At 35.1% G+C, this 26,076-nt stretch overlaps 1 protein-coding gene across 1 annotated transcript in view; it reads right to left on the bottom strand.

Moving 5' to 3' along the window:
• LOC124531254 (nephrin) overlaps positions 1 to 26,076 on the bottom strand; it is a 410,712-nt gene that overhangs the window by 56,102 nt on the left and 328,534 nt on the right. The window contains exons 8-9 of the mRNA XM_047105755.1: positions 10,825 to 10,969; positions 10,205 to 10,335 (exon numbers count right to left, since the gene is read on the bottom strand). Of these exons, the coding sequence (XP_046961711.1) occupies positions 10,205 to 10,335; positions 10,825 to 10,969 (276 nt within the window). The remainder of the gene's footprint in view (positions 1 to 10,204; positions 10,336 to 10,824; positions 10,970 to 26,076) is intronic.

The raw sequence follows: 26,076 nt of genomic DNA, 5'->3' as shown, positions 1-26,076 counted from the left end.
AAAAAATAGGATTAGAGCAACACACTATAAATATTAAGTTTTCTATGGTGTGTAATCTCTATCAATATGTAAAGCATTTGTTTGTTTGTATGACAAAGTATGTATCAGTCTGATGTAAAAAAATATTTTTATATTAGATACAAGTTGAGACAAGGTTATTATTATAGCAATCTACGGAACATCACGCTGCGCCACACGGAGGCGGAGCTGTAACGTTTGCCGTGGGTGAACCGCGTGAAGCAGCTACCTTCAGTTTTCGTAAAATACATGACACAGTGGGTGGAAATCGTAGGCTTTAACCAATCTTATTAACATTTTGTATTTATTTATTATATACTAGTTTTCTCCCGTGGTTTCTCTCGCGTTTTAGGGTGTTTGGTTATCATGTGTAAGGCAAAAAAGTAGTCCTTTCTTGGAGTTCAAGTTTGCTTCATACTAAATTTCATCAAATTAGTTCCAACGGTTCGGAGAGCTACACGGACAGACAGGGTTACTTTCATATTTATAATATTAGTTTAGATTTCATTCTCGGTACGTATTGGGTGAACAAACGAAAAGACAAAGCAGTAATTATATGGAAGTATTTCAATAATATGTTAACAATATGTAACAATGACAGAAGTTGGAGTCCTTCATCGCTAACTGACCGAATCCAGTTCATCGATTAGACATCGGGTAATCTTGAAACTATCGCCCCGCGCTCGAGCCTTAGAGAGCGGTTCAATATTCTCATTGAAATTTCCGACCTAACTTAGTTGGGACTTAGTTCATATTGTTTTCAATTACTGCGTTTTCGAAGCAGAGGCGCTCTAAGCAGTACCTCACCCCACTGCGAATAACAGCTGACTGGGCCACTGGTCAGCACTCGTTCACTTCTCTGGGTTCGAAGATTTAATTCTGGTTCCTACTGAGATTCATTTTGATACTGCAATTATTAATATATTTTTAACACTCCATTACTGGTGATATTTCCGTCTATTATAATTATATATAATTATGGTAAATAGTGGAAATAATTATGACGTGATAATGTTTGATTCTTGGAATTTATAATTTGCCAACGTACCAAATGTGAACATGTAATTGTTTAAAAGTGGTTTGATTTTGGTTATAAATTAATATAATAAATATACTATGCATCGTGTGTGAAAATCACTTCTGGTATTTTTAGCTCAGTGAAACTGTGCTTTGAAAAAAATAATAGAAGATTATGACAGCATACGAGTAGGTGAATTTTCCAGCTCACTTATTTGTTTGTCGTTACCACATAAAGGTCTGGTCCTAGCTAGGAGGTAATTATTAAAACTTAACCATTGTAAACAAAACAAAGACAAACAATAAACGCAAGCGGATACAAAATAAACACACACATACACTGAATTGTAATTATTAAAAATGTTAGTTAACGAGCAAATAAAACGAAACTCATAAGACATGAACGCACAATGAAAATTAGCTAACATCTCTGACGCGGTGTTCTTACTATTCGCGATCAGGGCAGATCTGATACCAGCTCGAATTGCTACGAGGATTATGTTTGACGTGAGGAGCAATAAAGCAAATAGCAGTGGTTCCGTGGTCGGGGAAATAATTCATTATATTGTAATCCTCTTTTTGCGGAGTACACGATCTCCGGGGACCGAAGGAACAAAAAGGCTAATAACGAAGCATTACGGAGTAATGTTGATGGTGCTTGTACAAAGATTGCGGCAGGAATGCTCCAACCGCTTGATGGTTTGAGATACGTTTTGCACTTAAATAAATCTTTTTAATGTGATAACTGTTTATCATATGAATTTCCATGCTTTATACAATAAGAAAGCAAAATTAAAATAGAATATTTTGTCATTATGTATAAGTCGTAGCTTATTGTATAAATATTGCACCCATAAATATTCATTCATAGGGGTATTTTTTTATTTTCATTGTCTGTTCGCGTATGTAGCTGGCTACCTACCTACCTGTCGCTGGGCTCAATAAGATCACGAACGTCGAGATGGTCAAAGTATTCTTATGGTTACAATAATCTTATGTGATTTTGTATTACATGAACTGCACAATAAACTAAATTACTTCTCATGAAATAAAATGATTATTTTTTAGTCATCTACGTATTATTACAAGCAAATAATTTGTCGATGAAAATCATAGCTCCACGCTTTATTGTATACTAGCTGTTGCCCCTTTGATCGCTTGAAAAATGCTTATAAATAAATATAATAGTAGAATCTACTTATTTCTATTTAGTATTCTAAAAATAAAGTATCATGGGTCAACTTCAAAATAGGCCGACTGTTGGACTAACATATTTATGAAATGGTAACCCCTATTTCACCCTTTAGGGCTGCAATATCCAGAAACGCTGAAATAGGTATCGATTTATTTTTAATCATGATCCCAAACATAAAATTTCGTGGCTCTAACTTAAGAAAATGACGGACTACCATACAAACTTTCAACCCATATTTAACCCCTTTATGGATAGAATATCCAAAATGCTGAAATATGTATCGACTTATTTTTAATCAGTATCCCAAAAATAAAATGTTTCTAACTTAAAGTCTGATGGACTTCCATACAAACGTTTAATCCCTATTTCACCCTCTTTGAGGTGGAATTTCCAAAATTCCTTTCTTAGTGGGTGCCTACTCAATAAATCCATCCTACTCACCAATTTTCAAGGCCCTAACTTAAGCAGTTTAAGCTCAGCCAGTCAGGACTTGTTATTTTATATATATATAGATTCTTAAAAAGAGTAATTAGTCATGAACAGCAGCTTACTTACAAATGATACCAAAACCAATATACTCTGGTAGTCTTGTATAGCTTAGCTCAGCTATAGTGTAGTTGTGTATTATTAATGCAATGACGAAGCGGGAATGTACATTTCGGATATCAAAGTATAATGCGTGTCATCCACGACCTCTACTCCGTGATTGTGTTACATCAATCCTATTTATTTTGCTTTTAGCTTATGACTTCGATTTCATAATAAGTCATAATGTTTAACGTCTGTTAGTTTACAATTTAGTTATGACGAAAGACTGTTACAGCGAAAGAAACCCTCCAGCGAGAGATTTGATAAATTTGTGCGTAATTATATTTTGTAATTTATTTCATCGATATGGTATGAATCAAAAAATATTATTATCTTACAAGTTTATATAATTACCTGTAATCCAATTAAAAGGGCTCTCCCTTTCAGGCGAAGGACCAATGGCCTCACGGTATTATGTAGCAATTACACAAAAGTATTGCACTGTCAAAATCTTATCTGTTAATAAAAACCACAGCAGAAGAATCTATACTACAATCAAAACTCAAATCTGAGCAGCATATCTGAACTTCGAATTGATCTTCTATATTTATAATTAATCTTCTCATAATTATATACAAAACAGAAGGAGGTTGAAATTACAAATAAACTCAGATTATAAAACAAAGGGAAGATGGAGGGCGTAGCAAGTGGAGCTGCAAAAGCGAATACAATTTCCTGGTAGTACAAAACGACGCGTCCTTTTGTGAATACGTCACCTTTATTATTAATTATTTATTTTATAATCGGAGCAAATGACGATCTTAAAAGGGACGCAAAGCGGTGTGTTTCGGTTTGAAATTCAGTGTGTGCTGTTTGATGAAATTGTAATCATTTGTTAGATCTCATGATTACGGAGGATTCATTTCTGTTTTAAAAGTATCACATCAAATATAAGCCATCGTTATTTTGCCTTTACAAATTCGTTTGTAATAACGAGTCCAGTTTACATTTAATTTATTCTTATGAGATCGGTCATGCAGAAAACAGTTACCAGAAAAGGGCAGTAAACGTAGCCGTGAAGTGCACGGTGTTTAAACTAATTGTTTTTGTGGGGCATTACGAGTGGGCGTCGGCCGGCTGCAACGGCAACTTCGCTAACACCGCCCAGTACGGACGCGGCTTACCGAACTAAATTAGCGCACAAATGTTCTATTTAAACTAGTAAAATGGGTTGAACTTAGATAAAAGCGGACTGTATCGACTCCGCTATTGTAGGCATTTAGATTATACGAGCTAAAGCGTTCGAATAAACTTTGTCTTACAGCTTGTATGAAAAGATTATCTCTCGTTAACAACAGGATACGCTTTGGTGGATAGATATTATATTACAGAAAAGACAGTAACGGTTTCAACTAACTAAGCCAATGATTAGAGAACACTGCGGGTCTGCTCTAACTTCTGAGAGTCACTCTTGTACGACAGTTACTTTATTGTGACTTTGATAATGATTGTATACAAATATTTTACTTCCACTCGTGGTAATGTCGGGCACACTAAGTTGGGTTGACGCAATTCCCCGCCCTGACCTAAATATCTGTCATGACACAAGGCGAAATACATTCTTAGCTCTCAAGCCGATACTTATATGTATATGTGTAATATGTAGGTACGTTATGTTTTATTGTATTAAGAATATAATATGTATTTATATACTTATGTACTTCAAAACAATTTATTAACTGAGTATATGAACACGAATTTCCTAAAAAGCCTTAAAATATATTATATAAGTTCATTGAAATGAAATATTAAATTAAATTTTATCGAATACTAGCAATAGTCGTAGTACCACAAGTCACAAGTCAAAAATATATTATTATTTTTTGTAGATTATTAATTATAAATAGAGATAATATTTTTGACGATTCCATTTTATGCGTCTTCAATAACTTGTTCATCTAATTAAGATGTGAACAACTTTCAAGCTATTTAACCACCCACATTTGAAGAGTTTGTTGGGCGACTTCAGAGTGTACTGAGAAGCTCGTGACCCAACACATCACTGGCACGCATACAAGTTACTGACAAAAAAAAAACAGTGTTAAGGATTGTATGTAAAAATAAAATATACAATCTATATTCAAGGAGAAAAACCATTTTTACGAATGTTATCTTTTGCAATGTTTATAAAAGCGCCCCGGCTATTGAATATTACAATTCAGCGTCACGAGCGACCGTCTTCATTCGCTACGGCGTCGCTACGTCGTTGCTACGTCGTTGCTACGACGTAAGACGTTTGTGTCGCAGCGTTTGTGTCAGGGCGCAACTGGAAGTGGCCTTGTCACATTCACAGTAAGATATTTTGTTTCTCTACTGCGACAATTCTCGCTCTCGAGATCTAGTGTATTATATTTGCTTGTCATTTATAAAGTCAGATTTTATTTTATACAAAACGTGTAAAGTTTGTATACAGACAAGAGAAACGTATAGGGTAATACATAGTTGTGCATTATTTAACAGCTTGTTTATTTGTAAAGAATATTGTTTTTAACATCACATGATGGTATTGACATCGTTAAACTTTAAACTCCCTTGTTTCGATTTGTTACTGAGTATTTTTTGACATGAGAAGTTATGGTATGATAATAAAATATTTCCCGGCCTCGAATTTCTAACCCGAGACCACGGGGTTTGTAAATTTATAATATATAATAAATACACTGGCGCGTCAGAGGCCTTATGTACCCATTCACTTTCTCACTTGGAGCATTAGTGACAATTCATAATAAAATTTGATCCCAAATAGTAATTTAGCGTCCGACTCGAGCAGGTAAGAAATTATAACATGTTAGATAATGTCAGAATTAATAATGAAACATTTGGGACCTTGGGGAGAAAAAGGCTTTTAAGTGACCCTCTTACGAGATGACCGACCGTTCCGACTGACGGTAATTACGACATTATTGCTGAGGAATTCTCTGAAAAGTGGAAAATATTTCTCATATTTTATTTTTTTCATGACGTCATTCTTTAAATTATAATCGTAATAATATTATCATCGTTTATTGTAAAAATAAAAAATAATAAACGAGTATGTGTGCTGAGTAGTATTTAAAAGTCTTCGTCTTCTTATAGTGGAGGTTATTTAACTTAACTACTAAAGTGACAAACAAAACATAATTATAATTATATAAGGTTTAGTCTTTAAATCTGTATTTCAAACCGTAATTTCATAATGAATCAAAAAACTATGCAATCGTATAATTGTTCAGAATCCTTTTCAAAATTTCAAATGACGATAAAAGCATAGATAAATGTCGTCGATGAAATCGCTAAGCCGATTACAACACTTAGATTTTTTCATTTCGTATTAGGTACCGATAAAAACGTAATCCGAACAAATCCGCGCACGATGTGTGCGTTTTATAATTCGCTAGAATCCGGCGATATCGTTTCGTAAACGAGCGCAGTAAATTTGTTGCTTTAATTCGGGCGTATCGCGCAGACCGGGGCAGTTTTTCAAAAACAATCACATATAAAACAATGAGGCGTGTCGACGCGACAAATGGGGCAGTTTAAAGCTCGCACCACAAAAAGCGTAAAATGATTGCGGTCGAGTCGCGACGCCGACAATCGCGTCACCGATGCGAAGAGAACAGCGGAGCTGTGTAATAATGTTTTATTAGTGGCTTAATGTGTCGAGACCGGTTGAGGGAATTATTGTTTTAAAAGAGATGACGACGGATTACACGGCCTGAATAATGATTTCACATCACAATATACAAATTACAATCATTCAATATAAATTACAAATGTATTATTTGCAGAATGTGATTTTCCTAGAAATTGTACCGTTTCAATTAATAAAATTTGTTGTAAATTTTCACCTCAAGTTTGAAGTATTTCTTTGCGGAACATCAGTATTTTTTTAGAATAAATACGCAAGTGCAAAGCATTTTCGTCTCAACTTATTAAATGCTCTGTTTTTGTATGTTTGACTTTATATTACCGGTATATTACTTTTTAAAAGTAATTTGCTTGAAAACTGTGTTATTTGTTGGATATTTATTGGACCTGTCATCTTAGTCGCAACGGATTGAAAATAAAGATAAAAAATGAAGCGATTTAAAAAAAAATCAATCAACAATATGTTTTTTATGAAAGCCTGACACGGACCTTTGTCGCACATGAAAGTAAAAGTAAATAAAAGAGCGTTATTCAAAATATTGCACTGTGAAAGCCGGTGGGGGCGGACAGCGGCACGATCCTATCGGAGCAAATAAAACGGTCGGAGGTGTAGTTCATGGGGGTATGTGTGTTTGTACATTTTGTTTTGAGCATCGAATTCTAGTTCGGATTGTCGTGAATAAATAAAAAATAAAAACTATTATAAATTATGCAAAAACACAAATTATGTTAACAGACCGCCTTGCGGCTTATAGCTTATAGTTTCGATCTGAATTCATAAAATAATACTTTTGCTTGTCAGTCAGTATTGTAATCTATTAAGTAGTCATCTTGTGTGGCCTCTTTGCTTTTATACTTTGAACAAAATTAAATTTAAAATCACTTAAAGGAATCGGGGCTTTATAAAATATCTGACTAAAATTAATTCAGTTATACCTATTCATTTATTGCCAGTGAAATAATTATAAAGTATTATTTTATGCCAGAATTGTTCAGCCTCTTTATTACTAACCTCTTCTTCTCGTAACTTAACTTCTTAGAAGGGCTATATTTTATTTTGAAATGAGATGTAAATACAGTAATATCTTCTTTAGTTTATATTTATCATAACCTATTGATTGTGTGCGAAGCTAATTACGGTGACCATTTACCATCAAATAAAAAAAAAATTAAAGTGTTAAGTGTTGTTTTTTTCTTTCAATTTCATTAAGTAGCTCATTAGTTTCGGACATAAATTAATTTGACATACCTAATGACTAAGAGTCAGGTAGTGAATTCTATCAGCTCGGGCACTTAGTAGTCGACGTAAATAAAACGTAACGCACGCGGGCGTCGCAAATGCATTTACAAATACAAACCGTCGCTCCGGCTGCATTGATCCGAGCCCACTGTTTATATATTCATTTTGTTTTACATTTCCGTTCGGGTTTATGACAGTACTTGACGTATAAACTGTGTTTGTATTACTTTATTTATCAGCAAGAACATGAAATACACGCTCGTCACGTCAATAGTCTGAATTAAAAGTGATCCTGCCGAGCACAGCTGCTTATATAATAACATTATAAACTTACTTATAACCTACGAAACGCGCTTCATCTATATTGGCTTATTAGTTTTTTTAGTAAGAAAAGTAGTAAAATGCTGAATACACTACATTTTTTTACCTGTCCTTAAAAAATCTAAATCCATACGCGCATTATTCTAGAACGCGTGCTCTCTTGAAAAGCTGTATTTTGAGTAAAAATATTAAATCTGCGTTTCCAACGATTGTTAACAAAAAAGCTCTTCAAATGATTAACCTAATTAACCTAAAAGCGCATTAACTGTAAGATTAGTAAATAAATTAAGTAATTTTACGAAAACAATGCAATGTTTGCGCAAATCTATTTAAAGAGGCCGAGGCCGTTCCGTAATCCGAGATCATCGAGCCGTCCTTAATTACCGCTTGATATGAATGAGTCTCGAGGCTCGGGGGCCGCTGCGAGCTGACGGCGCCACCATTGTTCCTCCGACACTTCACAGACTACAATACTCAGTTCATCAATAATTATGTGAATAATAGAAACAAATACAGGTAGCCATTATGGAATTATTCGAATGAATAAATTATACCTTCGCCTCGATAATAATTGATGTCATTTAATGAAACGTCATTTAATGAAACCAAGCTTAAGGTACAAACGCAAGCTTAAAAATGGCTTTAAGCCTGAACTGATATTGTTTACAATAACGATGATGATGTCCTAGCAAAATATTAATTAACAATACTCAATACAAGATTATTAACATTTAATATGTATATAATATGCAGGTATTTATGCAGAAATAAATATAAATCGTTTGTTAAATTACAGTGAAACTAGCTTCTACCTCATTGTCATCAACACCTTGAGGATGATTATTAATTGAAATTGTGTGAGGTTATGTTTAGGTATATCCGATGTTGATTTCCGCACTTCACGGATTCCGTAGATTGGTTCTGATTACCGAACTTACAAATTTGTGCTTTCGAAGTGGGACAACGAAACGTCAAAACAATGCCGTGGAAAAAATAAAAAGGATCGGAGGCGCGCGCGGCGGCGCGTGTCACGATCCGTGTAACAACGACCGACTGATTGCCCCTGAAAGGGTGAAACGAAACAAAAATAAAACACGGCACTCTACATTGCTGATTAAAACGCGAGCGATACAAAGCGATTATCGGACCGTATACTGCCGTCTATTACTTTATTCCCCGCCCTCTATCCCCATTGTTGGCCCTCTATCCGCATCGATGTCGGATTACTTACTTTGACGTTGTAAATCTTTTGTCGACATTGCAATCCACGAAGTAAAAGACATTTTGTCAATGCCTCGCACAATACCTAGACTCGGTACCGAATTACAAATTTTCAAGAGTACAATTCCTTTTGTGCTCGTAATTACTTAGCGTTAGCTTCGATGCCTAGTATTTTGAAAGCCTTCAATACCAATTACTGCGACTGATCTCTCGAGCGCGGGCTGATGTAGATTAAAATAAAAGTAAATGTAAATATTCTATTGTGTTGTCTACACCGCTGTTCGTCGGTGCCTAATGCTATAAATCTGAATAGATTGCTTGAGCACGCAATCTGAGGATCTAACAATTTGATTTGAAAAGAACTTATTGCGTTTCATAGCAAATTTATTGTGAAAACTATACGTTTATATACTTTTCTTATAATGCTTAAAGCTAGTAAAGAAAGACGTTTGTAATAATAAAAAAACATTTTACGGTGCTATGAAATGAGCTGCATATTACCAGAATGTGTCAATCGTGCTTTTCAATCGAACGTTACGGCTTCGAAACCAGGGAAGTACCGCTTCCAAGTACTTAACATATTTTAATGATTCATCTTCAGAAGAAAGCTGCATGTTTCAATGAAAGCCATACGTGTATTCATCAACCCGCATTGGAGCAGTGTGGTGAATTTAACTCCATACTACCATACCTTCGCCTCAAAGAGAACCTTAGCTAGTATTGGGGCTTTATAGACATTTGCCTTATTAGTAATGGCATGTTACTATAATTTTCTAATATAATAAGGTTAAGTGTTATTAAAAACCTTACAATAAACAAAAAAACACATCGAAATAGTGTGTCGTTCCTCATTATAAAAGCGGTAAGCCTCCGGCACGATAGACAAAGTTAGAGGTCCTTAAATATGGGCACCGCTTTCATAACACAGATTTAGAGAAGATATAAAACGAGTATTGTGTAATGTAGTCGGCACTCACGTCATGGAGCCACGAGAGTTTTCTCGCAGGAGGATTTGCTCGGACGTGACACTCGAAGTAAACGTCATCGCCCTCTTTGATGTCGCCGGCTGCCAGCGAACTGCCGAGCCTCAATTTCACTACGGGTGGATCTGAAATATAACTCAAGTGTTATTTTCCTTTTATGTCTCAGTTGTATTTATAACTATAACTTTTGTAACTAAACATTGTACCAACAACGCTTTAAAAACGAACAACAACAGCCTATAAATTCCCACTGCTGGGCTCAAGGCCTCCTCTCCCTTTGAGGAGAAGGTTTGGAACATATTCCACTACGCTGTTCCAATGTGACAGAATTTCTATGAAATTTGTCACATGCAGGTTTCCTCACGATGTTTTCCTTCTCCGCTGAGCACGAGATGAATTATAAAGACAAATTAAGCACATGAATAAGCGGTGCTTGCCTGGGTTTGAACTCGCAATCATCGGTTAAGATGCACGCGTTCTAACCACTGGGCCATCTCGAACAACGCTTTAATTTATGACAATTATTACATTATTTTAATGAGGTTAGGGAAATATATTTAATTTATAATTATATAATAAATGTATATTATGATGTTATGTTTTAATCGACTTACAAACGACGTTAATGGTCCACGACGTTTCGAGGTACAGCGAGGTTACGTTTGGGTTTTCGGCGCGGCAAGTGATCGGTTTCCCGTCGTCGTCCAGTGTTGGCACGAAGCTCATGACGCTCACGGTCAGGTTGTCACGGAGCTCCTCCTGAAACAACAAAGAAATTGTAAAATAATGTATAAACACGCCTCTATACCTCAACCAAACCTTCAAACGATTGTAGCCATATATAATTCGAGCGATATGACCTTTTTGTTATGACAAACCTTAAAAGCAAATGATAAATATCATTATATAAAATTGAATATGGCTCACATTCCTACTTCACATAACATGTGTGCATAAGTAAAACCTGTCCGTGTGTTGTCTGCCACGCACACATGCAACGTACTCGTTTTTTATATAAATTTCTCTTTCTGAGCACCAATTACTTCAATGAGTACACACGACTAAATAATTCCAAAGTTTGTGTTTTAAAAGTTCCCAGTAAAAAAACCGACTATATTTTATCCTGTAAAGATGCGATGGTCGGTTTTAATAGCTACTTAGAAAAATCCTACAAGTTTGAAAAATTACTTGAAAACTTCTTCAACGTCGTCCTCGGCTTGTTTTAAATTATATTAAAAAATCTTTTAAATGTAGGCTTCGGCGGACGGTTCGTTATTACTTATTGAAAAAAATAAGGTTTTCGAATGATCTTCCCTTTGAGGTCCCGGTGCGCTGCACGGGAGATTTAAAAAATCGAGAGTACAGGTTCCTTCAAGGCTGGAAGGACATCAGCTACTTCCTGTCAGATGATTACCACAAGATGTATGATTATTATCGAACTGATTAAAAGGATTTGTATAAGGTTGTGTCATTAGACAGATAGGTACTGTATTTTTCTTAATTTTTTTGTTAATTTTTGGTATGAAATGTATCTTGAATTATATTAATTTGACGTATACAGAAACACTTACTTATTGGATGTCATTTCAAAACTACCACCGGTTCGGGTCAGTGGTCAACTAGCTCATTGCAACTTCATACGTAGGTGGCGTAATAAATTAACTACAAGTAAAGTTCAATGGAGCGGCCAGTGTTATGAAACAAAATTAATTCAGTGAGTGTAACGTTGGTTTCCTGTTCGATAAACTCCAGTCTCGGGCTAACCTAACCTCACGCTTTATCTCATTAGATTATTTACAATGACTTACATAAATTCACCAATTTATTCGACCGTGCTGTACAAATACATCGTACAACACGCCCGGAGTATATTTTCACGCGCTTATTTAAATATCTCGTAATATTTCTAAAACTACTGGTATTAATTTCAAAATAAAAAGGCAATATTTACCTGCATAAAATTTCAAAATGAATATGTTATTCATTAATAAATCAGGACAAGCGGATAATATTTTACATTATGATTATTATAATTTAAAATGTACACGGAACAAGTGAAAAATAATGACTACATTTTTAAAATGGATATAAAATTGGCTCAACGAAATGAAAAAATGTTTGTAAAGCTTCAAAACACCCCTCATTACGATATTCAGTTGAGGCTCATTGGAAAAAAAAATCTTCGTGAACGTTTTAAACGAGTTCCCGAGGAATAAAGCGGTTGAAAGTTAAATGTTAACGTTTCTGTTTTGATAATAAATATATTACACCATTATGTCAAATTAGAAGGCGGATAGACGTGTGGGCCATCTGCTGGTAAGTGGTCAAAATCGCTATAAATTAATAATCTCGTTCGTTACCATTGGTGGCCAACACAAGCTACACTGGCTCACTCACCAAAAATGTACTAAAAATATTGATTTAAGCAAAATGTTTGTTTAGCAGTCTCGTTATTGCAGGAAGCTTCTGGATTCAAACCTAGCGTGAGGTTAAAATCCCTCAAAGCATAGAGTGCACTGATTTTGCGTACGCACAGTGCGCTATTATATTATATCGTTTGCTAGACTCCCTTGACAATAGTGCCGGGGCTGAAATCGGTCAGCACGGTCGTATGTCATCATCATTCACTTACTGAAATGTATGTACATTCACTACTTCATTAGCTGAGGACTATTATTATTTTAGAATGCGTTTTTTGATCGTTCATTAGGACTTTTAGATAATAATCCTTTTGAGATCTTAGATACTGATTAACGACGGGGTGTATGGTGCTTAGAAATTTTATATTGAAATTTGACTTCGGAAAAAATGTCAAGGTCGGTTCTCATCTCCCCGAAAGAGTATCTCTTTAGGCATTCAAATAATGATAGGATGATGCCAATTGAATATTAAAGCTCATTATTTGTAATGCGTTTATATGTTTTCATCGACAACTCTGACCTGATTTCCGCATATTAATTTAAAATTGAAACAGCGTAAATGATTAATGTCATGATATACTGGCAATAAAACAATATTTTCGATCGGGACATTGGCAATATCGCGACACATAAAGATGTCAGAATGCGCGCCGCGGTGCGCTCATGAATGGCTCAATCATAAAATATCATTGAGCCAAGTGACGTCCAACAAATTCCAAATCCGCAGCATTGGCGTTGTTTATTGCGCGAATAGCGACTGGATCGTGATTCATGCGATATTAAATCACTGGCCGCTGGACGATATCGAGTGACTGGCTCGTTGTCGCCGATGATCGCTTCGTTAGTCGCGCCGATTATGAATCAACCGGGACTGGGATCGAAGTGTCGCGGTGGCCCCGCGCCGCCGCCGCGTTGAGCACATCCCCAGGCTCCAGTATAAATAATCCGCTATAATGCAAGTTGAGGTTAACATTACCAAACGTTAAAAAGCAAAGTCCGTTATTCCAAATTTGTTAGCCTTTTGACTAAAAACTAAAAATAAATCTTAAAGGCTCCTGTTGAATGTACTCTCATTTCAATTCTTTCGTCTCAATATAAATTTAAATCTTCTCAAGATTCTTCAACCAAATTAATATACGTAATGTAAATGTATGAAATAAAATGATAATTTTATTTAATTCCAAACACATCTTAATCATTTATTGACAGTCAAACTGTGAATATCTCTCTTCTGAGTGAAACTATCACACGTATTATCTCGGTAACTTTAGTTAGATTTCATTTACCAAACGCAGATGTCATCAAATCGTCATTCCATTGACCGCCAAGTCAGGTCGAAAGCATAAAGACTAATTAAGCATATTAAAACCCAGGCATTGGCTTGTACCCGCGAACTTCAGTTAATATCCATAGTTTTTATAAAAATAAACTTGTAAAACTTTATTTTGACAAATAATAACTAAATATCAGCAGTATATTCATTGTGTTATTGTAGGGCTCGGATGTTTAGGCAAATGATAATTTACTCCGTACTATTGTTAGTCAAGCTTAACTTCCTGAACTACTTACAAAGATTAGGTTACGAAGTTTGGGCACACACGTTAGGAATTAGTTAACAGTCACAAGTATCGAATACAAGTGTTAATACGAGTCCGATACAACTCCCGTTGCGATTCCTGTTCGAGTTATGTTAACAAGCTCGCAAATTTAAAGACAGCACCGGAACTCGGTAATGTTCTTCACCAAATAATTGTATTACTTTGGTTATACTTAGCATGTAAATATTTTACAAGTTTCTGAAATAGTCAGTTTTGTTTGGGATCGTACTTAGTGATAAATTGTTGTAACGTCGCAGGGAAGTACCTTAATTAACTATTGAATTAACGCCCCAACCTTTTTACTAAGTGCCGCCGTTCAATCAGCGACCTGAATGCTATTCAGTCAATACATTTTCCATTCATATCACTTAATATTATAAAACAAAGTCCTCCGGTGCCATTTGCTTGTCTCTATGTTCTCGTTAAACTCCAAAACTGCTGAACAAATTTTCGTACGGTTTTCAATAACAGATCAAAATTTTCATGAGAAAGGTTAAGTGTATAATTTATTAAGGTTATTTGTGTAAATAAGTTGAAATAGAACGACAATTGTTAAACATGTCAGAAAAAATCAAACTGCCAGGTTGTTTTCATGTTAATAATAAAAGCATTTGAATAAATTTAATAAAACAATAAAAATATAGTATAAATTAAAGGTAAAAATATATCTATTCGTGCGAAGCCGGGCCGCTAGTAATAGACTTTTTTATTTTGGATTGGCGCTTAGCTGCGACACATAAACCAACGACATTATGACGACCTCCGTGGTCGAGTGGTGTGTACACCGGTTTTCATGGGTACGCTACTCTGAGGTTCCGGGTTCGATTCCCGGCCGAGTCGACGTAGATTACCATTAGTTTTCTATGATGTCTTGGGTCTGGGTGTTTATGGTACCGTCGTTACTTCTGAATTCCATAACACAAGTGCTTCAGCTACTTACATTGGGATCAGAGTAATGTATGTGATGTTGTCTCATATAATATATTTAAAAAAAAAAACCGCAAATATAAAATTGTTTTCTATAGTATAAACCAACAAATTAACGAGTTCATCACGTGTCATATCTTAAATTGTGTAATATACGTTATAATAAGACTTGAGCCGAGCGATCAATCCGGCCTTTATTTTTGAATGAGCGCATCAAACGTATGGGACGTGCGCTGAGATGGCACGTGACATGAGAGGCGGAGGTCTTGGCTCAATACTGATTATTAAATTAATATTCCTAATTTATGTAAAATGTAAAAACAACTTTAATTCAGTTATTTTTATTTAAAATACTTCATTGCACAACACATGAAAACATAATAGTTACACAAAATATTAAACAAATGGTGCGCAAAGGCGGTTTTACCTTATGTATATCTATAGGAAATTAGAACAAAAAGAGGTTAGTGCGGTAATAGATAACGAAAATAGATAAAAACTTTAATATTCATACTAAAGCTACATATAATTACATCCCCATAATACACACATAAAATATATTACATACATAATTATAAACTACATATTATTACATACTTTCATACAATATTTAGATATGGTTAGTTAATAGTTTGTTAAACGATGCTTAAAGATGGGCAATGATTTAGAGTGTCGTATAACAGTGAGCAGTGCACTCCAGAGCTTGACGGTTTTCACAGTGAAAGAGTTACTGTAGGTTTGTGACTGGCTAGTTGTTAAGTTAACGTTGAGTTAACCTTATATAATTGGACATTTGATTTCAGTTATCTATGACGTTTGGGAACCTCTTTTAGGGTACTGTATTTCAGATACATATGCTACAATGAGAAGTAAGTCATATACGAGTTGCAGAGGAGTGAAGCGTTCAGTCAACACTATCGAGGGCGTGGAGGGTCACTTAACTTCCCAGTCAGCCGCTCCTTCCGCGATACGAACTAATCTCTTTCTGCTTCCATTAATCCGTGCTGAATTTAATTGTGTTTTATAATACGACACAACTTAGATGGAGCATCGGCAAAATTCATAAAACCCATCACATCCAATTAACGTTATCCCAAATTATAAATATTTATTTATTATGTGAATATGATCTTTACACAAACGTAATAACTTTTAACATCATATGAACTAATATGTATAGTCGTCAATTTGAAACGTCGTTTTACTTTTTTGAATAGAACTGACGCGAGAAGCTATAGCGACGAATAGCATCGCATGGCGCGATAGGGAGTTATTTGTATGGGTTGTATAAATCGGCAGTAATCGGTTTTATTGAATTTGCCCATGCTACATCTAAGTTGTGTCGTACTAGTTATCGATTCACAATTAATATTAGCGGAGTACAATATAATACTAGAATGTTTAGTGTAATTAAATTGCTAAAATTACTTTAACGAGTGCTCTCAATTGATCTGACGTATGTTGGCTGGATATTGAATTAAGTCTGGGGTAAATTCTCTGCGCCTGGAAGGGTACATTTATTAATTCATTTTTTGTATATAAAAGTAGAGCTGAGATGGCTCAATGGTTAGATCGCTGGTCTTGACTGATGATTGCGGGTTCAAATCCAGGTAAGCACCACTCTATATATGTGTTTAATTTGTATTTATAATTCATCTCGTGCTCGGCATTTAAAGAGAAGATCGTGAGGAAACCTGCATGGGTCTAATTTCATCGAAATTCTGCCACATGTGCATTCCACCAAACCGCATTATTTGCTTTAATATTATCAATGTGTGAATAAGATAAAATCATGATTACTCGTTAGCATATCCCATTGAATTAGGGTCGTGGAAGTGTGGGAACTGTATGATAAAGGATTAACTATCTTCTATGGTCCTCCCTAATTCAAAACATCCTTAGGAATGATATTATTCGTATCAGTATGGTGAGGTATTGACTATAATTACACACTATAGCGGTACACTTATACGTCTCATTAAACAAAACTCTTTAAAAATAAGTATTTTGTTTATCCATTAATCAACGCTTATGACAATGACGGTTCAAGACAAAGTCTCTTCTTTTCAGTCAAAACCTTTAACGTTCGCACCGTTCCTTAATCCTACTAATATTAATAACGCTAAAGTTTGTGAGGATAGATGTGTCTATGTAGAGAAACACTACTAAAAACTCTTTATATGGTTATAAATCAGACTAACACAGAGGCTACAATTTGTAATGATTTTACGTAATTTGCTCATTATATACAGGAGCACTGGTTCTTTTTTTGCCCAAAGGATCGGAATTGCGATTTAACGGGGAAATGCTGCTAGCATTCTTGCCACCATTCCACGCGGTCAAGATTTATACAGTAACTAGTTTTAGTTCATATTTGTATATATGTATTTAAGCATTTAATATTATATAACGATACGTATCAAGTACCCATACGAAACCGGAGCGGGTCACTAGTAATATCAAATACTGCAAAAATGCGACATAGTCATGAAATTAGCACCATGAAACCTTGTCCTCTCGAATAATGTATTTCAAAGCTAATTCCAGTAAATTAAATTACTTTAAAGCACGTAAGTGTAACAGTACGTCAGTGTGTCCATACAACAAAAAGAAAATATCGTAAATCAGTCAACTGTGTTCAACATCAAATATTTACAAACGTTTACATATCAATAAATAACATATACTTACACAGTTGTTATGTAATTTATATAAATATTTATAAGATTTGAGTCGGTTTGAATTAATACGTTTGTGTGTTTATATTTGTTATAAAAGTTTCGTTCTTTAGTATTATCATAAAATATTCTAAATAAATTTAATTGAAGCATACAGCGGAACGGAGATGACCCAGTGGTTAGAACGTGTGCATCTTAACCGATGATTGCGAGTTCAAAATTAGGCAAGTTCTTAATTACTGTTTATAATTAATTTCGTGCTAATTTCATATAAATTCTGCCACATGCGTTTTCCCCCAAACCGCATTGGAATAGTGTGATGGAATATGTTCTAAGTCGTTCTCAAAGGGAGAGGAGGCCTTAGCCCAGCAGTGGGAAATCTACAGGCTGTTGTTGTTATTTTTGTTATCGAAGCATATATATATAAAGAAATAGGGATCTAAAATACTAGTTTTCTCGTTGACATTGTATGAGACAAGTTATCACGGATCCTTTGTCGGTCACGAAAACTTTCCGTGTTAGCTGGCGACGCTGTCACTACGCATTACACACGCGACTGCAATTGATTCTACAATACATTCATCGACATACTTTTATTGATAACTTTTTTTAAGAATATTGTACTAAACTTGAAAAATATTTTAAAAATCGAATGTAAAATATCTGTTGAAACATAATTTGGCTCAAGACTCATAGACTAGTGAACGCAGTATCCGTCGCTGAAAAAATTATCAACACGGTGTCAGTACTACGAGTACGTGCTGATTAAATTATATCAAATATAAATGTGGTTTTGATGAACTTTTTATCTGTGTACATTTATTATGTGTTTATATATAATATGCAACAGGGAGTTAATTCATTAAATGTATAATTAATTGTTTCATTATACTAGATATTTTAATTACATTAACCATTAATATTATATTGTTTGAATATACCCATTGTTGTGTTGCATTGTCTACTGAAAACCTTTTTAGGAAGTGTCAAGTTTGGAACCGATAAATTGATAAATTTTCTGCCTCATGTAGCCCCAAAAAAATGTATATTAGTATATGAAGCATATGAATTCTTAGTAAACGAAATATTGTATAGTGATGATGTCATGATTGATGTTAGGAAGGAAGACATTTTATTGCCATTAAATTAAAATTTACTGGTTCTAGTTTCAATGGGAACCTATATATTATGGTCATAGTACTCATAGTATAAACATATTTTAAGACAGAGGTATAATTTATAATTTGTTAATGATTTAGACAAAGTGTAAGAAGCGCTGCTGTACGAGTAGACGACTATACTCATACTATACATATAAATATATGTACGTACATATAAACACTGTCTGGATACTCGCGAGAGCTCACTTGACACCTTATTAATTAATTATATTAATCCTTCTATATTAAACTTTTTCTTTGTTTTTTAAAGATAAAATATACGAAACCTCTGATCTACTTGATATGAAACTTTAATGTTGTCGACATATTAGGGATTGAGAAAATTGACAATTCAAATTATGAAAACAGAATCCATTAAAAATAAGAACACTTTGAATACAAAATGCGTAGATTTCTAAATGAACTGAGGAAGGTTTTGAGGCGTTAGTTGATGTAGAAAGCAGAGAAATAGGAAGATTTACGTAAATGGAAGTATAAGTAACGGCAGAGTGGTTAACGACTGAGATTGACTAAATAATGTAGGTGACAAGTGTAGTAAAGGTTGTATCATAATTAAGAAAAATATTATTGCCTCTACAGTTAATTCTAATTAAAATTAAATGGCATAATAATGCTAGCTAACCTGTGGCCGCGCGGTCCACGCGGTCTCGTTTTGTATACACTCTTAAATTTTGATTTTATTTTGGTACATACTTATTATAGCCTTTTGAAATATAATTTTGTACGCAATAGGTTATTTTTCGTTGGTAATCTACATTACCAAAGTTATAACTCCGAAATAAATCGAAATCGATACCGTGCAGTAAATCGCTTAGGTCAATAGTGTGCGGTGGTCACGTGATCCATCCGCCGCAGAGTAATGGCGGCATCCGGATCGTATTTATTGCTTCTACCCAGCCTCTTGCTGTCACCTGAGGCGACCTACGCAATTCCGAAATTGGGAATTCTATGCAAGTTGAATTCCGTTTAATTAATATCACGTAACCCAAGATGATATTGTTGCGCTAGTCTCATTATAAACTTAATTAGATTCTTTGTTGATTTAGATAAACGGCAATTAGCACAAGTGCAGTTTTAACGCTATTAGACGTAGTCTTTAAGTTTGACGCAATTGTTTCGATCGGCGCTTTGTCTGTAGTAATCAATAATGCAGCAATTATGGCACGATATTCGCAAGGGGCTTATTCCCAGCTTTTTCATCGCTACAACGATCACGTATGTGCGATAAATCCTAAGTACGAGTGTGTACTCCTCCTCTGCCCTCCCCCCGTCCCGCTGCCCGTCCCCGCTCCGCCCGTGCGACGATTGTCACGTACACGCCTCAATGGATGTTATAATGCTACGAATGATTCTGTATTCCTTTTTCCGTTTGTTACATACGAAATTTTTGTCCTCTCTGCTTCGCTCGGCGCCTCTCGTTAAATGTGAACAATTTAATTTGTATGCAAGAAATAATTTACACTATATCTAGAGACGCAAATAACAATCATCTCTCGGTACGACTCAGAAATGAATTTGTAAGTATTCCAACTTGCGCAAGCTGAATGTGAAAATGGTTTCCATAAAAAGGTTTAAGATCCAATCAGCTAAGTGAAAAATAGAACAATGTATTTTCACACAAGGCACTACAGAGATTACACGAGTAAATAGATGTGCGCCATTATCATACGTTCGTATACATTAGAGCTGTTGGCAGAGCACCATAAGCAAGGCAAGAGTCTTCATAAACCCTGGGAATTACGATCTGCATAACACAGTCAAGCTCGGAGCGATACAAAGGCAAAACACGTGGCGCCGCCTAGGTGACGCCGCCTAGGTATTACGGGCTAAGACATGACAATATGAAAACTATTTTGATTAATCTTAGCCGGATCGAGACTTTGCCACAAAGAGAAGTCGATCAGGAATGTAAATTAGAGCAGTTTATAATTTTAAACTCGCCTCCTATCGTATTCAGCGGGTCTTTCGGCGAAACGTATAAAACGGGATGGGAATTTTAAAAAGTAATATAAAATTTTGCTAAGACGCTATCTTACGATATAACTTTTCGAAATTCATAATGTTTAACTTCCATGTTAGTGGGGAAACTTTTATGAGATATGCTAACGCGCGGAGGATGGAGCTTAGCTCATGTCCTGGGAGTCAGAAAGGTAAATATTCGAAGTGAACGCGATGCTTATTAAGGGGGTTGTTTGGCCGGCGGCCAGGACGACGAACTACGAAATCGGCCAGCACGCGCTGACTCAGTCGTGATTAAGATTAGCGCCTACCCCGATGCCCTCGTTCTGCTAGTTGGCCGCTGAACCGTTACGATTTACTCCACCGACTCCACTATCAGATCCGATTTAATTCACAGCATAACAAATGTGCCGAATTAGCTAGTTAACGAGCTCACTAACTTATTTCGAACTTCAACGATAACTCAACGAGCAAAAACTACAGCGTGTAAACTCCCTTAACCGTCCGCTCTTTGATTTGTTGATTACAGAGCAAACATGAATCACTGGGCTTCGGAGCCTAAAAGGTAATGTTATTACGAATTAAAAGCGGCCTGGTGGGCGGGGAGCCTGGAGCGCGGGGAGGGATGGCTATTAACGAATATCTCCGTTTAATTAGCGACAATTTGGGACGTTAATTGCATTTTAAATTGTCCGGTGCGCTGTTGTGCCGTGACGGCCGTGTCCGCAGCGGCCGCGTGTAGCGCGCTTTAATCAGTCGCGTACCAAATAAGCTGTAACACCGACTACGGAATCGAATGCGCTGACACCTTTTAACTCTCATTGAGTTACGTCTCTGAAAATACAAAATCATTTTAAGCATTTCCAGCTTTTAATATTTCAATAATTTACAATCAAAGTGTTCATTTATTACTGCATGTTGTTTGCATACTTAATATTAAAAGAAAAATATTTAATGTTGATATTTTATTACGGATTTTTCGATATTTAGAAAACAAATTTGCCATCAATATTCCAAGTCGTTTGACGGAGGACGTTCAAGTCCGTGGCAAAGAAAACAAGGCTGAATTGAAGATAGGGAACTCGTTTTTCAGACGAATGACTCTGTTTTGATCTAGGAGTCGTCAAAGTTTGTAAACAATTGAACGGACCGAGTTCGTTGCCTGATAGGTCTTTTGAATGATGCCCTGGGCTTTGGCATTTTTAGCATTATTAAGTCTGGAGACGACTAAATTAAATTTCCTCTCAACAAAAGAGTGAGCGGGAGCAAACAATCGTGTTCACTCGTTTGATTTATGATTGTTTATTTAATTTTGTTTTTTGTTCTTGAATATTATATCTAATTTATTTATATTAAAGCAAAACGATTTAACATTCATGCAATATTTTGCAATTTATTATTTTAATGTTCATCACTCAGGTCTGCAAATTTAATGTTAAATAAAATTTATTTTACCATATCTACACAAATAAATATTTAACCGATCTTTGAAGTATTTGACCAATTTGCACCATTCCAAATGTTTTGTTTGTGTAAAATTCTGTAATGGAGTTGTCTCTGTTGTTAAGGGAAACAAAATTTCAGTACATTTTGGTTAACAAATGATTAATGTATATAAAACATTTTAAAATATGTTTCGATTTATTTATTTTCACTTATTGTTATAATTTAAGTTATTAAATTAGACTTATTTTGTATTCGTGTATACGTAACTATATTATTTACGAAAGCTAAGGATGGTGTGATACGCACGCACACTTAATAACTTACTATTTATTTATTTTTGAGTCTCCAACAAAGGATACACACCGATTACAAAGTAAAAATAAAACGGTATAAGAGTTACACAAGTTATGTGCTCCTTCAATCATAGGAGACCACAGCATGCATTATTAAATTTAAATTGTTCTGTTTCTCTGCCATTGATTATATTATCAATTAATTCCCGACATATCTCTATATATATAAACATAGTCTACGCTCCACCGTCGGAACACTTAATAACAATAATAATGTGAAAAGTTTCGGCTCAGGTAGTAAGAATATTATCCTCGTATTTATAAAATAAGGATTCCGCTCCCTCGATATTGTTCTAGGAAATCAAAGAACAATACGAAACAAGTTCTCGAATATCCGCTAAACAAAACGAGAACGAGATGGCGGCACTAATAAAAATACAGTAAATAAGCAGCGCTCGCTTAAAAGAGGATGGAATGCAAATTTTAATAAGGAGAAAGTTATTCCCGGAGTTTCAGGTATTTTAATTACGTTCGTATTTATTAGAAGGCCTTCGGGGTCTGTCGAGCGAAATAAGTTAATCTTATGAAAAACTGTAGGCATCGTTTCCTTTATTTGAGCTTCAAAAGTGAAATCATTTACCTTCCCGGAAGTATTGTCACGGTCCAGGGGGCTTCGATTGGCAAGTAATTTGAATGATGACGACATTTTCATTAGTGAACATTTGTGATCAAATCAGCCGTATAGAGGTCGTGTCTGTAGATATGAGCGGCGTCTTCGGAGGCGGTCTGTTTGTTCGCAGGCCGTCGCACGGACAAACAACGTAATTGGTCGCTCACAACACCTGAGAATCGCAGCCGATAATTTGCTTACATTTGCTTCTGCGAGCGAGCAAACATCATTTGTGGATTAATTTCCTTTGTTGATTAGTTTCGTGTGCTTTGTGTACACACATAGCTCTATTATATTAGATAGTACATACGAGCTGATTGTACGTTTCACTCTATATAGGCTTTATATAAATAAAAATTTCAGTATAATCCTTATGGTATTGAGATTAATCTATCTGTTCAAAGTATTGATTTATAGATTAACTTGTTTATTTAGTCTGTGTGCAATGACAGCCAAGCTGTCTGTTAGTGTTTATACACACTGGCACTAAACGTCGTGACTACGTGAGAGGAATGCTTGAAATAAATATTAATGCTTTTTCAGCGTGACAGGTGCGTTTTATTCAAAATACAAAGATTGGTATTATTTGTACTAGTAAACAGACACACTTTTTACACATTATAATAAATTCTTAGTACAAGTCAGAATGTTTCGAAAATGATTTATTTTCAAAATCGTGTTTATACAATTTTAGCTGTGCGTGGGTATCACTCATTCAAGTCACTGGCTTTTGAACGTATAAATATAGATTCATTATGTATGGGTTAAATGACAGCTTAATTCAATAAAGCATCCCACATAGTCGAGTGGTAGCTTTCTAGACTGTACTATCTGCTAAGTCGAAATAGCATTAGGAAGGGCGGAGAGACTCAGTAATGGGTCTATTACTAGTAAGTTCGTTCCGCGTATTCGGCAAGTTGTCGGCTAACATCCGGAAGTCCTCCAGTTCGCCGCAATTCGCCGTCAATGCGCTCTGATTGCCACGAGAAGTGTTAAAACTCGATTATTGCAAGTGTACTTGACTTATTTGAATGGACTCCACGACCGCGCGAACTGATTTTGCTTCGCCAATATATTGGATATTTTATGGCAAAGAACTATCACAGATATTCATGGGTGACTATCGTTTCTTGGTTTTGATAAAAGATTATTTTACAATATGCACTTTGGCACCTTCATCTTGGTTTTTACTTGGAGTATAAGAAATAATTGTTGTTAATATTGAAAATTTATATAAAGGTTAAAGCAAAAGAAAGTATTAAGTTTATATTTGCGTATTTTAGTCAATTATATTCAATGAATTTAAAGATTGCTGAATCTTCCGGTTCGCTTCGGATCATTTGACTAAGTAATTAAGCACTTCGGCCTAAATCCACCAGGATTCTTTGCCTCCGAGTGCACGAAATTTTATTGTCTAATTAACCGTGTTTCATAACGATTTATTACGTTTTAAATTATTCACAAAGGTGCTTTTGCCAGAAATGTGGCCGTTCTCATTTGGAAGGAGCTCCGATATAAATAACATTTAATTATATCTGTCCCCGTCTTCGTTATGGCAGTCTGTATTCGCCTTTACAATTTTATTTAACGGCTGTTTTTTTTTCGTTTCTAATTAAAGGAACGTGCGTGTTATATGATAAATGGGCGGATTTTTATGACGATGTAACTGCGCCTTCATATTTTAAAAACAAAGTATAAATATTATCATTCGAATGGAATTTTACAAGACAGACTGTTTAAATTATTCGTTCATTACTCATGTATTAATTTTTTAAACTGACATATGATACAAGGTAATCAATTTCACTAATGATGTATTTTTAACAACATTTTGTTTTATTTATATTTTAAATATATTATAAATTTTATGAATTCCCTAGTAAAAGCCTGTAAATTTCCCACTGCTGGGATAAAGCCTCCTTTTCCATCAAGGAGAGGGTTTGGAACATATTCCACCACGCTGTTCCAATGCGGGTTTGTGGAATGCACATGTGGCAGAATTTCGACGAAATTAGATACATGCAGGTTTCCTCACGATGTTTTCCTTCACCGCCGTCTTCGAGATGAATTAGAAACACGAATTAAGCACATATATATATGTAGTGGTGCGTGCTTGGGTTTGAACCCACTATCATCGGTTAAGATGCACGCGTTCTAACCGCTGGGTCATCTCTGCTCAGCTGAATTCCCTAGCTTGGGATAATTAGGGAATATTGTTAAAAGTAAGTTTGAATACGAAACACACTACAAAAATCGACGAATTAAAAGAAAAACAGTGAAATGTATTTGTAGAATAATACCATTTTTGGTTGTACATAAAGCGTGCCTTATTTCTTTTGCAATATTGAAAATACTTCGCTGAGTTAAAACGTGTTTTCTAACACCTCACTTGTGAACGGAATATATTTCTGCGTTAAAATTCTTGTTAATTAAACTTTTAATATTTTTGAACCATCTATCAAATTGATCATGTGTCAGTATTCGCCTCTAGAAACGCCAGTGATTATATATTTAGTTATTGAAAGGTTTTTTCAACTCCAATTTTATATTTAAGTATAAAATTTTAAAATTTATATAATTGATTATAATTAAGAATTGTAAACGGATCTTTAATCAGTGTTTTACAGAGAAGTAAGTATTTTTGATTATATTAATAGCAGAAAAAGTTTCGGTCGTAAAAGATAATAATTTAAA

The sequence above is a fragment of the Vanessa cardui genome, chromosome 7 (genome assembly GCF_905220365.1).
Source record: "Vanessa cardui chromosome 7, ilVanCard2.1, whole genome shotgun sequence".
Taxonomy (NCBI): domain Eukaryota; kingdom Metazoa; phylum Arthropoda; class Insecta; order Lepidoptera; family Nymphalidae; genus Vanessa; species Vanessa cardui.
Note: the sequence above shows the minus strand (reverse complement) of the source record. Positions and strands in the feature narration are given on the sequence as shown.